The following is a 17,452-nucleotide window of genomic DNA, read 5'->3' on the forward strand; positions in this document are numbered from 1 at the left end:
AGGAGAGGGAGATAGTGAATAGTCAGGGAAGGATTCACTTTGAAGGCAGGATTTGAGGTTAGCAGACCTTGTTGGTCATAGACAGCTTGAAGTGACTGTGGGACAGTCGGGTGAAAAATGTAGAGATGTGATACTGCTACTTAGGTGAGAGGTCAGAACTAGATCTGGGAGTTATCTCTACAGAGGCAATGATAGTTGAAGCCACAGGTGGATCACTAAGGGAGAGAATGGAGAAAGAAGCAGTGGACCAGCAATGAAGCCTTTGTGATAGTGAAAGAGAAGGGAGTGAGTGAATCACATGAGGAAGAAGTGATTGGAGAAGAATAATGTGGGGTCATGAAAACTAAGGTAAGATACAGTTTAAAGAAGGAAATTCAAATGAAGTCAGTGATATAGCTTAAAAACCAAAGCTCATCTGGTATTTTTTCTTCTGGAATATTTTATTTAGCTGTTTTAGAACAACAAAAAATATTTTACTAAAATATAGGATTTCCAGAAGTGTTTCCAGACAGGCCCTTACAAACTGATCCCAAGCTTTTCTTGAAGTGAAATTTCTACACTCAACTAGAGAATAACTATATTGGTGAGGGCTGTGATGTTTGATGTTTTGTTTTTGTCCAAACCAAGGTTGTCCCTCTTCTGCTTCTGAGAAGTTAAGCTTGTCTGAAGGGCATATGCTAAATACAACTGGTTGATTGCTTTAACAAATTCAAGTATCATAATTTTTTTTTATTCTGAACTTAAACAACAAAAAAAGAATTCTTCCATACCTACAACAGAAGACAATAAGAGGACGTGATATGAAACTGTGAACTTCCATTTTATGCCACTTGTTTTTTAAAAAGTATAATAAATTCTTCATGTTATTTTCTGGTTTGTACTTCCTATTGAAGTTCCATATGTGCTCTTTTGTGCATCTTAAAAATGTTATATAATGCCCCTCCCTTTTTTTTTGACATCAACATTGTTAATCCTCCCTACCTCATTTAACCAAGAGAAAGAAAGGCAAAACAAAGCAAAACCAAAAAACAAACCCTTGTAATAAATACTCTGTCAAGCAAAGTTAATCCACATAGTCGCCATGTCCAAGAATGTGTATCTTTTTTCTGCACCTTGTAGCTATGGGTCCTCTGGAAACATGGGCAGTCATTGCATTGATCAGACATTTACTGCGTGTGTGACCCTGGGCAAGTCATTTAGCCTCTGTTTGCCTCAGATTCCTTGTAAGCTGTAAATTGTAAAGCACTTAACAGTATCTGGCACGTAGTAAGCACTATATATGAATGTTAGCTTTTATTCTTCTGGAAGAAACAGCTCAAGTTTAAAAGCCCTTCTGTCAAAAGGGGAATCCTATGGGCCTTCAGTGACCACATGGAAATAACATGCATTGACTTTATGTGGTTCTGCCAGCAAACACTTGGCTTCCTTGATAACCCTGTAGGGCTGGTGGGTCATCTTTTCTCTCCTAGAATGTTTTAAAGTGGTAGCCAGGTATCTAAAAAGTTTTAGTTTCAGCATTTCCCCTGAGATACCCGAGTACTAGCTTTCTTCACCTTTTTAGGGACACTGCTTTTTTATTTTTGAGCACAGTATATTGTTGTTCAGTCATTTCAGTTGTGTCCGACTGTGACCCCATTTGAGTTTTTATTGGCAGAGATACTGGAGTGGTTTGCCATTTCCTTCTCCAGCTCATTTTACAGATGAGGAAACTGAGGCAAAAAATGGTTAAGTGGCTTGCCCAGGATCACACAGCCAGTAAGTGTCCAAGGCCACATTTGAACTCAGGTCTTCCTGACTCCAGGCCTGGCTATCAGCTGTACCATGTAGCTGCCCGTGAATGCAATATGGTAAAAAAAAAAAAAAATCTAATAAAAATGGCAAAGATTTAATGAATAGGAAGACCTATACACAGCATAGTAACTAGCTTCATTTTCATTGAATTTTATAATTACAAAGTACATTATGTCAACTAAAACTCATAAAATCCCTAAAAGGTAGATTGTGTATTATCACCCCTTATTTTACAGTAACAGAGAAAAGATGCCCAGACATTCTGATATCACCCCTTTTAAGTGAAATGCCGTAATGCTTTGCCAGCTATACGTGCTTGAAATGCAAAATCTAACTTTTGGATTTTGATTTTTAATAGTGATGCTAAACCTCCCTCTCTCTCTCCCCTCCCCCCCATTATTTTTCTAATTGAATAACAGAGTGTTGAGTGTTACTGCTAGCTTGTTTCAGGGTGGGCTGTTGCCCCTTGCAAGCAGGGAACAGATTATGAATCAGCTTTCTCCCATGAGGTCTCACATCTGAGAGAATGGCTGTAAGGGGGTCTACATGACACTGAGGGTCAATGTGGCACAGTGGAGAAAGCACCACATTTGTAGTGTAGAGGATCTGCGTTTGAATCACTTACAACCTCTATTACCTTGAGTCATTTTAGCCTCTATAATGAAGTGGGTGGATTAGATGATTTCCGGGGCCTTTTCCAGTTCCAAATTTGCAATGCTATCCTCTTTGCATTTGGGGTTTGGGGAAACAAGCTTAGAAAAAAAGTATAGAGGAGAAAAGAAGAGAGAGGAGGAGGAGGAGAAGGAGGAGAGGGGAGAAGGGAAGCAGAAGTTAAATGCTCATACTTTTGTTGGGAGTTTAGGCTGGTTTGTAGTAACATTTTCCCTTCTCGTTAGGGAGGTGTCACCTTCGATGGCCTGAAGTATAACATTGCTGTTGGAGTGCTCTTCATATATTCTTGGCTGAAAGGTAAGAATAGAAGCATTTTGTTAATTCCAATAACCTCACTATATAATCTGGGAATCTGTTATTCAACCCATCTGTAGTAAATAATACTCAGTTCATCTCAACCCGTAATATCTTACATATGGTAATGGACATGTCTACTTGGGAAGAGTGTGGGTCTTTGTAAGAGAAACCGGGACTGTGGATTGTATTGTTGCTGTGCCACCAATTTGCTTTTTATGTTGGGAAGTATCTTAACCACCTTGAATTTTACCTTCCCCATGTCACCCAACCCACAGAGGTGTGATAAATGTTAACTTTTACACCAGAGTATGAAATGCTTTCATAAAGACTAAAAACTTTCCTCCTTTTTGTAGTTTATCTACCACACAAAAAACAATCCTGGACAGAAAAAAGGTACTTCCACATAAATCAAGAGTAAATGTCTATTTGAATTTTACAGAATCTGCTATATACTTTCTCACTGACCCTTCATTATCCCCTTTTGGTCTTTCCTAGTGACTCACTAGCAGTACCTCTGGACTTAGATCATTGCTGTCACCTGCTATTTTTAGGTGCTGTGTTTTAACTTTCTGTGTGATAGTATGGTTTTTAAAAAAGTAATTTTGGGTGAGGACTGTTATGAAATATTGAAAATCCTCTTTTATAAACTTTTAAGAACCAAGGCAAATAGAATGTGCACAGCTGTTTTGTCCAGAACAAGTCTTGAATTCAGAAACAGAGGGGAGGATAAACTCGAACTTTAATGACTAGAGAAATGTAAATGGGATTTTTTAAGCAGTTGGTCTCCAATGTCCATTTGTGCTTGTTTTAAGTTTATAGCCTCATCTATTTGTACTGTCTTTTAAATCTGTTTCCATTCACAAAGAATTGTTAGTCTGAGTTCTTGTGAACCAAGGAACAAAGGGACTGCTGCTTTATTTGGGGAGATCCCTGCTCAGGGACTCAGGGTTTGAACATTTTTTATAAGTAACCTACAAGAAAGAGGTACAATGAATGAACTCTCCCATTAACTGATAATACTTTACCTCAGGATAATGAAATGCAAAGATAAAAGGAATAATATTTTTAATGATATTAATTTTTTTCAATTAAAAATTTTATTTTCTCTCATCCCTACTGAAAAAGAAATTTTGTTAAAAAGGTAAAAACCCCACTCTAACAAATAAGCATGGTTAAACAAATCAAATTCCCACATTTCCATGTTCAAAAAACATGTTTCATTCTTCACCCTGAGTCCATCACCTTTCTGCCAGAAGATGGGGTAGCATGCTTCATCCTCTGGAATCTTGGTTGTTCTTTGCATTTGATCAGATTCCTTAATCCTTTCAGAAGTGTTCATCCTTACAGTGTTACTGTTGCACAGATTGTTCTCCTTGTTCTCCTCACTTCATTTTGTATTAGTTCATACAAGTCTGAAACTCTTTTTTATCATTTCTTATGGCACAGTGGTATTCCATTACATTCACATATCATAATTTGTCTAGCCATTCTTAAAGGAATCATCTTATGGAAGATTTTTCCACTGTGAAAACACAAAATAGATGAGCTTCAATGTGAGCAAGTATGAAGTAATATAATTTGTCAAATAATCAAAATCCAAACTTTGAATAGCCAAACAATGGACTTAGATGGTTACCTGAAGATAATGGCTCAATGGGCTATAGTAGCCAAAAAGATCTATGAAGTGGTCGGCATCATCAGGCAATCTATTGAACTGATGTAGAAAATATTTTACCTTTACACCAAACTGTTGGGATGTTTATACCTGGAATATCATCTCTATTTCAAGGAAAATGTCAAAGTTATAGAAGAACCAAGGAAACACATCTAAAAGGAAAGGCAAGGAACTGCTGTATAAGGACAGATTAAAATTAGGATTTTTCTGTCTGCAAGATGAAGGCTTGATTAAATTTTTTCACTGAAAATTTCTTTTTCTCCCTATCACTTCCCCAAGTAGAAAAAAGAAAAACAAAATCCTTGTTAAGAATATGCTAGTCAAATACAGAAATGTTTTACATGATTATACATGTATAACCTGCATTGGATTGCTTACTATCTCAGGAAGAAAGGAGGGAGGGATACAGTTTGGAACCCAAACTTTAAAAAAAAATGTTAAAAATTGTCTTAACATTTAAGTTGGTGGGTAGCAGGGTGGGGCAGCTAGGTGACCCACTGGATAGATCATCGGCCCTAAAATCAGGAAGACCTGAGTTCAAATCTAGCCTCAGACACTTACTAGCTATGTGACCCTGGGCAAGTCACTTAACCCTGATTGCCTCAAAAAAAAAAAAACAAACCAAAATAACCCATGTAATTGGGGGAAAAAATAAAATATTATCAAAAATATGCTTTTCAAGCAAAACAAATTCCCATATTGGTAATGTCCAAAAATGGATGTCTCAAAATAAAGAGGAGTATGATCCTAACTTATAAAAATCATTAATTTTATATACAGTATAAAGAAAATTAATAGTCACCCTAATTTAAAATATGCTTCTTAAAGCTTGAAAAGCATAAAAAGAAATATTACTTTACACTTACATGGATTCTCCTTGCTTGCACCATTGTTGATAGGACCCATCCACACTTCCTCAGGTGTCATTATTATCCACATCCTCTTCCCACTGTACTAGAGGGCTTCTTCTAGGTCTTAATGTTTTTTGTGACTAACAGCCCAATTCTTGGTTGTTCATCTGTTCTCTCTCTTCCTCTTACTATGTGCCTGGTACACATCCCCTTCCAATCATTAACAGCATTTGTATACCTTCTTTGGAGGATCCTCGTTTAGAATGCAGCACAGTGCATCTGTACCAACTGGTCTCCCCATTGCTCCTGGGTTCGCTCAGCCTCAGTTCTTCTGATGAGGTTTTCCATGATTCACAGCTTATGTATCATTCATGGGAGGATATTGGTGTTAAAATATACAGGCAGAGAGCTACTCTATTTTCCCAAATGTAATCATGTGCAGTACTCTCCAATTCCTATTCTGTTGTGGGCCTAGTTCATGGTTCATCTGCAGTGCCTATTCAAGATACAAGAATTGATAAACTAAATGGATTAATTTGTTATAATCAGTACTACTTTATACAGTATATTAGGTAGCAAACATATAGAACTCTTTTTTGAGGGGAGGGGGGAAGGCAGGGCAATTGGGGTTAAGTGACTTGCCCAAGGTCACACAGCTAGTGTCAAGTGTTTGAGTCCGAATTTGAATTGAGGTCCTCCTGACTCCAGTGTTGGTGCTCTCTCTACTCACTGACATATAGAATTCTTTACCCTAAGCAGTTACACAGGCTGAAAAATAAATGCTAAATGAGCATTTAATAATCTGTCCAAGATGAATCAATCAGGACTGTAATGGAAACTGGAAATATTTTAGGCATTACTGATAATATGTAATCTGCCAGAGAATTACTGTACTGGAATGGATCCTATCCAGAATGACTGTTCCTTAGGTCCCAGTGGTCATCATCTCCCTCCACAAAAGTAGGTATGATTAGAACAGGGACAAGGGCAAGAAACAAGGTAGCAGAAATGACTGTTGTCTCCCTGCACCACTTAGAAGCCTCATCAGTGGGCTCTGTAGTGATGTAAACACGTTAAACCACTGTGCAAGCATGATGGGCCCCACTTCGAAGTTCTCTTTCCAGGCTGCCACACACTTCTAGCTGTTAGTTTATGGGGTTTCCATCTTGGTCCTTAAACTCTCCTTTTCTTCTGTCTCCCTCAGCATTGTGTTATTTCCCGTCATGAAACATTGGTCAGAGACATAACCCAAATTCTGCTAGAAGGTGTGGATTTGCAGTGGTAGATGCAGTAGTTTGGATAAGTTGCGTCTTCAGAGGGAAAAACTTTTTTTTTCCTTTTAGTTTGCAGAGTCCTTGCTTTTCTGTCCAAATTTGCCTAAAAGAATTCAGTAAAATATGCAATGAATATAGGTTGCCATGATATTTAAACAAAAGACATTAAGAGCATCATTTTCCAGTGCATTGCCTTGTTTCTTTTGACTTGATAACATTCCTAGATGTTATCCACTTTGACTGAGAATAAAATAACTGAAAATTACTAGAACTCTTGATTTTCTTCTTGTAATACAGAACATTATCTGTGGGCAAAACTCTGCTGCTATGATGGAGTGTCCATAGGGAAGCAACCAGGGCAAATGCCTGCCAAACACCCCTGGGGTTTCCTCTACCTTCTCTCCTGGTCATCCAAAGCAGAGAGCCAAAAAAAGTAGGCCACATCCAAACAGCTGTGCTGCATTCCTGTTCTTCTCAGTCCATCTGTTCCCAACCATAAATGGGAGATTGATGCTAGAAGCCTAAGAGCTCAGTGGCGTGGGGAAAGGGGGATGAAAGGCAACAGCTAAAATACATCAATTAGTGAGAACATTCCCCTGAGGACTCTGCAGTGTGGTAGGTAGCTTCTAAATGGTGGAGGGAAAGTCTTTTATCTCACGTTAGTCACTGTTAGTCAACTCCAAAATGAATATCTGAGAAGGCAGGGGAAAGTCTGAAGGAAATCTCTGGTACCAAGTCCGCTGCATGCTGCAAGGGCCATTTAAGTTAGCACAACTGTAGACATGGTCTTCTCACAAACAGTAACAAAATCCACAGGAATTAGTGGACAGAAATCCACATTTTGGTCTCTAGATCAATATCGTTTCCTCTTCATACAAGCAAAAGATCACAATTCTTAGGGATCTGTACCATTTGGAGCAAAGATGCAATCATACAAGGCAGTTTACTTGCAGGAAATAAACAGAAACTCCACATTACTTACTTGCCCTAGTTCCCCAGATCAACAGGTGAGTGGAAATGTGTTACTATAACAATAATTTGTGAATCTTTTTTTATCAGGTGTCCTGAAGTTATTAGTACATCTCTTGCTGCAATCTATAGAATAGTATTCACAAATATTTATGGCATGCCTGCTTTGTGAAAAAAAACATTCAGTGTTAATCTTAAATTATCATATAACAGATTAGAAATATAGTTCAATGTCTTTCGTAGTATAATTTCATTTTACATTTTGATATTCTGTCAAGAACATGTAAGTACAGTGAAGAACAGAGGCATAGGTCAAATGGAGTGCTTCTAAAACAGCAAGGAAACAATCCTGAAGTGGTCAAATACATTTTCAAAAAAAGCAAATAAAGCATTCGAGCTACTTATGCCTGCTTCTTGAGTAAACCCCTGACCCTCTTAATGCATTTTACAGACTGGTATCTCAAATAACAGGGAAAAAAAAATTGAAACAAAGGAATTTATATTACCAACCAACCTACTTTTAAATGTATGTATACATATACACATACATATACACACATACGTGTGTGTGTATATATCTTAACTATCAGAATTAATAGACAACATCGGTATACATGGTCACAAAAGGCTGAGTCTTTCAGGGTCTGTCTTTACTACTATTGGCATCAAATTCCAGATGAGACCCAATAGCAAGGAAGGAATCTGGGGAGCAGAAATTAGAGGAATAGCAAGAAGGGGTGGAGAGGGTGGTCAATCTGGATGTTTTACTTTTTGTGACGTGTCATGTCTATTTAAATGACCCATTTTCAATTTCAATTAAATGACCAAAATTTGGACGCTTAAGACATAACAGAAGGCCACAACGTCAGCCCTCTCAACTGAGAAACATTAGAGTTGTTTGCACAAGGGTAGAAAGAACATGCTTCTTAATTGTAAGTACCTGGTCTAAAGAACACATAGGGAATGCAGTACCCAAACTCCCTCCACTTGCAGCTGGCTAGTCAGCGTTAAGCTGGGACAGCAGAGGGAGTATTACATCTGCTTTAGAAAATAAACAAGTGGCAAACTTCTTAAAGTCTATCTTTGTGAAACTGGTGGGCAGAGAAAGTAGTCACCACAGAATGAACTAAATGGTCCCCAGAGCACTGGGCAAGAGGTAACTGAAATTATTAGGTGAAAATAAGCAGCAGGGTGATGTAAAGTGTGTGCTGTTAAGTCTGATCATTTTTCATGTTATTCTTAAAGGAGAAGGTCATTTTTACTATCGTGGTCAAGTTGAAGACTCAGCAACAGCAGAGATCTCCAGGTCACAGGTATGTAAAATTCACTACACATTCAACGCCTGCGGCCTTCACTAAAGTTATACAAGTTATATAAACACAACCATTTCGTAAAGGTGATGGTTATTGAACGAGAAGAAGCTGACATTAAATGTCTTTAAATGAATGACTTTTAGGATGTTTTGAAACCAGTAAATAGTTTAACTTTGGAAACTTCTCTAACTTCATTAGGCATCCAGTTTTCTGTTTCTACATGATAGCCCTGAACAAAATCTAGACTCCAGAGATCCCTGTAGGAAGAGGAAGTCAATCCCTTGATCTGGAACCTCTTAAAAAAAACATTTTACTGTTATCAGACCACTACCCGCTACCCGTTTGTCTCAGACAGAAGTCTGGTAGGGTGGAACCAAGATGGAAGAGTAGCAAGAAGACGTACCGTGAGTTCAAACCATCCCAACACCTCCAAAAAGATGTAGGAAATGAACCAGACTAAACTCTGATCAGTAACCCTAAGTCATTTTTCCAGCCCAGGCCAGCATAGAGAGACAGAGGTCCTTGGACAGCGAGGACAGAGTATATAGGCAGTATTGGCTGCACAAAGCATTGCAGAGGGAAGCTCTGTGCCAGAGTAACAACGGGTCCCAGATGCAGCAGAGGGACCTAAACTGTCCAGGATGCAAAAAGCAGGTACAACTGGCAGCTGTTACTACCCAGTTCCAGTTCCAGGGCTAACTGAAGAAAGGACATAAGTATGGGTAAGGGTGATGGTTCATTTGCAGGGTAAGGATCATTTGCAGGCCCTAGGTTGTGTATTGAACATGGAACAAGTTCATAAGCAAGTGGTAACTGTGTGGCTATCTTCTATCAGACCCCAGAAGCAGAGCAGTCTCAGTTGCAGCTTCTAGTCCAGGCTAAAGCCTCTGAGCAGAAAGACTAGGGCAGGAATCCCAGACCAAAGAGGAATCTGTAGTTCTCTGAGCTAGCTGATAGTAGCTGAGTCCAGTAGCCATCAACTGACCTCCACACAGAAGCAAGTCCACCAGTGGGTTATTCAGACTGACATCTATGGCAGGAACTTGGAGAGCGCAGACCAGAAAGGGTAGTAATCAAACTTTGACCTGGATGAGACCACTTTGGGAGCACTGAGCTAGTAGATCTTTAGTCTGAACTGTCTCTTAGATTCTAGAATACAGTACTCAAATAATCATGTGAAATCAGCAGCCAGCGACCAGCCCAGACATTCATTCCCTCCAGAAGTGTGTAGAGTCTAACCCTAACATAAGATCCAAAGTGAGAAAATAGGCTGGAAGAATGAGCAAACACAAAAAGAATCCCGCTACAAAAAACTATTATGGCATCAGGGATACCTGAGACACAGCCCTCAAAGAGAATGTCTTCAAAACACCTACAAGCAAAGCCTCAAAGGAAAACAAAACTTGGGTATAGGTTCAACTACAACTTCTTGAAGGGATGAAACAATAATTTTAAAAAAGCTTAAAATGCTTTTAAAATTGAAAGGAGTGGTAGAGAAAAATTTGGAAGAAAAAAATGGGAGCTACAGAAGAGTAACTTGGAAAGGAAATTATTGACTTGGGATTCTGGTACAAACCCTTACCCAAACAACCTACCCCCTGAATATTAGAATGTACCAAATAAAAGTGGTCCTCCATACAACAGCACTCCTGTCTGCTGACTCAGTGTTTTTATCTATTCTCCCTGGTGCCTAGAATGCTCTCCCTCCTGGCTTTCTTCAAATCTCAACTAAAGTCTCACCTTCAGCAAGAAGCCTTTCACAGTCCATCATTTTAGTGCCTTCTGAAATTAACCCTAATTTATCCTATACATACCCATTTTGTAAATAGTTGTTTGCATATTGTGTCCTCCATTAGACCAAGCTCCTTGAAAACAGGGACTGTTTTCCCTTTCTTTGAATCACCAGCACATAGCACACTGCCTAGCAGTAGGTAGTAAATGAGAGCTGACTGACCAAAAATAAATTTAAGATTAAAAAAAATCTAAGAAAATGTAAGGTATCTCACAGTGGAAACTGATCCTTTATCTAGAAGACATGATTTAAGAAACAGACTACCAGAAAGCCATGACCCCCCTCCAAAAAAAACAAACTTCTAGACACCATATTTCAAGGTATCACAAGAGAGAACTGCGCAGACCTCTTAGAACCAGAGGGTAACAGGGAAGTAGAATCCAACAGTCCCTACTTGCAGCCCCAAAATGAAGACTCCCACGAATAACCTTCACAGCCAAAATCCAATTTCTAGGTTAATGAAAAACACAAACAACTTTGAAAGACTTAGGCACTGTATTCTGATCATTGTAATAATCAACCATGATTCAAGAGGACTCACCAACATGGACATTTGTTTTGCTTAACTGTGCATGTTTGCAATAGAAGTTTGTCTTTTGGCAGGGAGCGGGTGTTGGGAAGGCAAGGTGGATTTATGCTAATTGGAAAAAAAATTTAATTAAAAAATTAAATTGGGTGCCAAGCTCAGTAAAACCAGTGCCCTTGTCAACTACAAAATCTTTCCTAAGTTCAGTATTATCAGTAGTATTGGGTTCTTTAAAATCGCCTTGGATATTTGGCAATTTGGTCAAAGTGGTAATTGTTAATTATTTTCTTTACCTGCTTGCCACTGCTTCAGGAGGCAGGCAGGAATGCAAATGATAGAAAACTTTTAACCCCTCCTACCTGATGAACTAGACTTCTGATTTAACCTTTGCTAGTTGCCTATGGTTTTGAACAGGTTATGTAACCAACAGTTTTACTGACAGTAGGATGAAGTGAACAGAATGCTGGGGCTGGAGCCAGGAAGGCCCAAGTTCAAATTGAGCCTTGAACACATACAGCTATATGACCCTAGGGAAGTCAGCTAACCTTTGTCTGCTTCCTCAATTTGAAGATGGGGACAACCTCACCTCCTTCCCAGAGTTGTTGTGAGGACAAAATAGGATATTTGTAATGTGCTTAATAACACAGTGCTTGGGCATGATGGTAGGTTACTTAATACTTTTGTCTCTTCTTCTCTCCCTCTCATCAGTCGCATTGAAAAGGGATTTCAGTGTCCTCCCTTTCCAGAAGCAATCAAGGAGAGTTGATAGAGGCCTGGCCTCAGTGCCTTCAGAAGACACGTCAAATTCCGTCTCTGATACATGTGCTGTGTGTGGGCAATTGGGCAAATCACTTTATGGGCAAGCCACTTAATCTCTGTGCCCTCAACTCTGCTTACAAATTCCAGTTGAGCTGCCAATTTGGATTGGTGGAAAGTGTATCCACAATGGGAGTTTCCCACATGGTTGAAATTAAGATCTGAATCCAAGTTACCCAAGCTAAGCTATTTCCAATAAACCTTATTTCTGAATTAATTTTCACTCAGCTGGATAGTTTCAGAATGAGACAAAATAAGATGCCAGTTTGATGGCAGAATTTACCAATCTTTTAAACAAAACTTTGTAGCTGGCGCTTTATACCAGAAAAAACATACACCTAGTCCTTAGATCTCTGTAATGCAAAGATTAATGATTGGGAAAAACACTTTGTTTTAATTCAGGTATGGCAGTGGATTCGTCATAGAGCTAAATTAGAAGATGATGAGAGAATGGTAGTGTCGAGGAGTCTCGTTCACAACTTAGTCAAGGAAATGAAGAATGAACTACAAGACTGTTACTGTCTATCTGAAAGGTCAGTCTCACTAAATGAAATCCCTTAAATTCAACTAATCTCAAGTGTAAGAAAAGGCAGTTCACTGATTTTATGCATCTTTCAAGAAAGCACAATACCCTACCTTTTCTATCTCTTTCTAGAGCAAAACAGCTGCTACACACTGCAACTGAAATATTCCTGGAAATTGTACAGAAAAAAGATTTCCCTGAATTCATCACAACCTACTTAAACCTGGACCATACTTTCCTGGTATCATCTTCTTACAACCATAGCTTTCATTCCACAGCTGTAGTTGCTATTCATAGTGCAGCGCAAACCAAATCTAGGCTGTGAAGAACCAGTGCTTGACAAAGCCAGCAAGAGTCATCACTGACACAGAAAGTCTGCCCCCACTAACTATTTGAAACACATTATATTAAACTTTTTTCCACCTTTTTTAATTTTCTCCTCTGGCTTATACCAAATGGGTACTTTAAAAATGTCACCTGTCACAAAATAAAATCAGGTCAAACACTAACCCTCTCTTGAACTATAGGGTTGTTTTTGTTTTTTTTTAAAGATTAGATGAGACAGTATCACTGAATATAAAGGAAACCAATCAGTACTCTCTAATATCCATGTAGTTTAAAATGACATTGACCTTCAAAAACTTCATCAGTTCTAAGCAATAAACTTAAGGTGCTCAGTATGTATTTAAACTATTTTTTCTTTCCCATCTTGCTTTCCTGCACTCCATTTCTCACTGCCCCCACCCCATCCTAAAATATCATAATGTCATTCCAAATTCATGAGTGAGTCAAATGTGAATTAATTACCACCCCTCAAAGCAAAGTGGTATATATGCACACATTATTTAAATTACAATGTTTTAGGGGTAGTGTCTGGATGTAAAATGAAGGAAGTCAAGGTCCTCAGACCCTAAACAATTTATGCACTATATCAAGTAAACCTGAAAGAGAATATAAGATTTATTCAATTGTTCCAGTAAAGATTGGGTTGGATTACAATATACACATTAGGAATTTATCTCTTAAAGGGTGGTATCTGCAGTAAGAGTTATGAGTAGTCATGGTCATTCTAAGACAATCTACAGCCATTTTTACAGTCAAGACAATAGATGAATTTCAATTCAATATACAATAGAGTTTAAACATAATTCACACACACACACCCCCCCCATCATATGGCTGGTGCCTCCTCAAGCACCTCATCTGCGGCAGAGGTAGCACACCAGTTCTCTCAACATGGAGAACTTAAGTTGCCAGAGGAGAAGTTTTCTTATTTTTTTAAACAATAATACATTGCCATCTTTCAAGATGTTCCTGAGACTGGGCCAGGTAATAAAATAAAACAAAAAATGGGATTCAGTTTGTACTTTTTATACCATTAAGATGTGGTTTGTAAGTACAGATTAATGGACTAGGAAAAAGTTGGTTTTTAGCCCAACAGTTCATTTGACAAGAATTAGGTCAAAGTCTTCCTGAAAAATCCCTCCTCAGAATTGACTTTCTATAAACTAAAAGTACCACAAAAATGTAAAGTGTATATACAATCTATTCATTTTTACTCAATCTTGTTATTTGCTCAGATACTGCAAAGGCCATTAATGAGAGACTGTGGAGCCCAAGGCTAGTTCTCATTGTTTCATAGGTTTAGCATATTAAGGCTCATTTTCTCAATCAAAACCATTTACATAGCAGGCTTCAGTTTTCCCTTAAGATTGGTGAATTAAATTCACAGTACTAGCTGCCACCCTAGCCTTCACTGAGATAAGATTGTAATGCCAAGCAGTTCTACATTTTGCATCTAGGAATTTCCCTGACACCAGCACTTAGTATACTACATAAAGCTTCCATTTGCACCAGCATTAACATATCAATGTTATAACTGTACAGCACATTATATTACCTCTGACTTGCACCTGTGTCTGTCTCCATCTGTGTATTTTCACAGAAGCCCAATACCTGTTAGTTGAAATATTCACACAACTGTTTTTCAAAACATTTTATTGCATCATATTTGGTACCTTATGTTTGACAACAAAAAGGAAATTACATCTGTAACTGCAGGAATAAGAAGCTGGTCTGTTATTGAAAAAAAATCTTGGGCCCTTTAAAAGTTACAAAGTCTTGGGCTTGCCTGAAACAACTGAGCAAGAAATATATTCTTAGAAATGTAGGGCTTCAAGTATTACAAACCTGTGACACTGTGGAAAAATTCCAGAGGTATCTAAACTGCAGCACTTTTTATTTTTTCTGCATAACGTGAACAAGGCCTGCTGAGGTTTTTAACTATTAGTCTCTTGATCAGTCATAGAATGGTAGTAAGGAGTTCTGCTCTTTACCTTCAAGCCATGGTGGGTTCTCTCTTTTCACTTTGGGGTGAAAAATTCATACTTCCTTTTTAATTAGTTGGTGCCACATCACAGTGCATTTGGTTCTTGCATTACAGTTTTATTAAGTTTGGCCAAAACAATGCTGAAAGGCTTGCCCCAGGACAGCAATGTTAACTTTTTTTTTTCAAGTTTTTAATCAAAATTGAGATTGTTCTAACTGGTTCCTTCAGTTAAAAACTGTGGTACAAGAACACCAAACTGATCATGTACAGTGGATTTTGGAGACACAACAAGCTTATTGAACACCCTATGTTTCTTAATAATTCTGCTTGGTATCTATTTGTCCCATTCACTACAACATCAAACATCTGTTGTAGGTTTATCTGTAAATAGTGATTCACATTGCATACTTCCTATGGTCAGATCAACCCCATATCAAAACCAGTCAGATGCTAAAGCCCCAACAACTCTTTGTGCTCAGTGAAAGAATCCAGTGCTAAAACAGCATTTATGCTGTCTGAGATATAGTAATCTCACAAGACAAATTTAAAGTAATATTTCTGCCACACACCTGCTTTGTTAGCTGTAACAGCCTCCAGATTTCATATAAATTAGTTTAAAAACATGGGTGGGTAGGTAGGTATAGGATAAGGTATTTTTTTCTCAATTTTAGCAGCTTTTAATTTTTAAGAAACTGAACCTATATCCTGTAATATGTTAGATATTTTATATATATACTTTTTCAGCAGGATAAAAAAACAATAAAACACTATTTGAAGGCTAAACGTTGACTCCTTCCATTCTGTGTAAGTTAGAGCAATGCAGCAGGTGCGTGACAAAAATATTATACACTAGATATGGTCCAAAGTCGTTTCATTTGCTTAAGGGGCTCAAATTTCGTTGGCCAGTTCTTCAGTTTCTGCAGAACTATCTCCATTTATCGTGATCTTGGTGTCTTCCTCATACCCAGGAGGCATGAAAGCCAGAGCGTAGGGGAAAAGCTTATGGCAATTTGCTCGGTAAGTTTCAGCAGCTTCTTTACAGTCTCCAAGGCTCCCGTCACACAAAGCTCCCAAAGCCTCCATGCACGTCTAAGAAAAAAGGGTAATTTACAATGTAAAAACATGGAGTAAGTTTCTCTTTTATACTTAGAAATGTCTCATCAAGTTAACATATCATTTCCAAAATCAATGAGAAAGGATACACATTTAGGGAAGAGTGCACTTAATCCCACACCCATGAGCATTTCACAATTACGAAATACTCCAAATCTCCTCAATCAGAGATAAATTTAAAGCAAAAGTTTTGAGCATCTCTAGCTATCTACTGTCAATTAATGCACTTTCTTACTGAAGTGACTTGGAGTTGTAGTACTAAAGCTTAACAAAGCCAACAAATGTCTACATGTTCAACATTTTACCAATAAAACTGAAGATGAAACAAAAATGCACTTCCTAAATTTGAACTAAAAGGATATCTCTGACTTTCTAGAAGTACTACATAAAATCAAACCAACACATGAAACCAGGTATTACAAAGCAGTTAACTGCTTACTGAAGACTCCTTATTTCATAAAATGCAAAATTCACTATTCACAAATCAAGCTCCAAATAATAACCTGTATGTTTCCAGCCAATTCATACTGGTTTGCATTTTCTCACCTTTTCCTTCTTTAAAAGACTAGGCAACTCAATTTTCATTTGTTCCTTTTCCTTCCCATCACAAAAAGGTCTAAAGTGGGAGGTTTGTGGTTTTGTTACAAAGAAACCCAGCCAAACCACCATCTCGGACTTCAAAATGTAGGTTCTATTATGCCCTAGTGGTTCTTTTGGTCACAGATGCCCAAGCTTAATCCTGTTTTCTTAAACACTGCTTTATACTTTAGTCCTTTCTAAATGGCCTCTTTTGTAGACTTTTTAGTTTATGCTGCATCCTAACCTTTTAACTATAATCTTGCTATTGCTACAAAATTTGTTTCTACATCATCAGCAATTTAATTACTAAAACCTGGAACTGCTTCCTTTTTCACCAACCTCTCCTTAAAAACAAACAAAAAATCTTCAATGATTGATAAAATCTTCTCCAGGTATCTGTTTCTTCTGTAAACTGAGAAGCCTAAACTATACTGAAATGGAAACCTAGTCCTATTTTTTGGTCACACGATGTATGACAGTATTTTTGTTTACTCTTGTGAACACATGACGAATGTGACAAATTAATAAACAATAAAATGTAAGCAATGGGGCTGCTAGGGAATGTAGGAGATAGAGCACTGAGCCTAGGGTCAAGAGGATCTGAGTTCAAATGTGACCTCAGACACTCATTAGCAAATCACTTAACCCCTATTTGGCTCAGTTCCTCATCTGTAAAACAGGGACACACTGGAGAAAGAAATGGCAAGCCACTCCAGTATGTTTGCCAAGAAAACCCTGTGGATGAAGTGTACTGGGGTCACGTAGAGTCAGAACATTGCGACTGAACAACAAGAAGACTTAAGCAAAGAAAAAGAATTTGAGAATTGGTGATTAAAGATCTTATACTGCTACAGTGAAGGATACTTGTGTTAGTTTAATTAATATACTCTGCCTTGCCTTCCTTATACACGTCACTTTTAAAATGTTTATCA

General features: G+C 38.0%; 2 protein-coding genes across 4 annotated transcripts in view; one reads left to right on the forward strand and one right to left on the reverse strand.

The window, feature by feature from the left end:
• The window catches only part of LOC118853030 (malate synthase, glyoxysomal-like), a 54,039-nt gene extending 40,860 nt beyond the window's left edge, over nucleotides 1-13,179 (forward strand). For both annotated transcript variants that reach the window (XM_036762843.1, XM_036762842.1), the window contains 4 exons: nucleotides 2,688-2,760; nucleotides 8,775-8,842; nucleotides 12,379-12,509; nucleotides 12,632-13,179. In XM_036762843.1, the coding sequence (XP_036618738.1) occupies nucleotides 2,688-2,760; nucleotides 8,775-8,842; nucleotides 12,379-12,509; nucleotides 12,632-12,824 (465 nt within the window). In that variant the 3' untranslated portion in view covers nucleotides 12,825-13,179. The remainder of the gene's footprint in view (nucleotides 1-2,687; nucleotides 2,761-8,774; nucleotides 8,843-12,378; nucleotides 12,510-12,631) is intronic.
• A 251-nt stretch (nucleotides 13,180-13,430) lies between these two features.
• The window catches only part of NAA15 (N-alpha-acetyltransferase 15, NatA auxiliary subunit), a 94,012-nt gene continuing 89,990 nt past the window's right edge, over nucleotides 13,431-17,452 (reverse strand). For both annotated transcript variants that reach the window (XM_036762841.1, XM_036762840.1), the window contains exon 20: nucleotides 13,431-15,917. In XM_036762841.1, coding sequence (XP_036618736.1) covers nucleotides 15,717-15,917 — 201 coding nt within the window. In that variant the 3' untranslated portion in view covers nucleotides 13,431-15,716. The remainder of the gene's footprint in view (nucleotides 15,918-17,452) is intronic.

This window comes from Trichosurus vulpecula, chromosome 6 (assembly GCF_011100635.1).
Source record: "Trichosurus vulpecula isolate mTriVul1 chromosome 6, mTriVul1.pri, whole genome shotgun sequence".
Lineage (NCBI taxonomy): Eukaryota > Metazoa > Chordata > Mammalia > Diprotodontia > Phalangeridae > Trichosurus > Trichosurus vulpecula.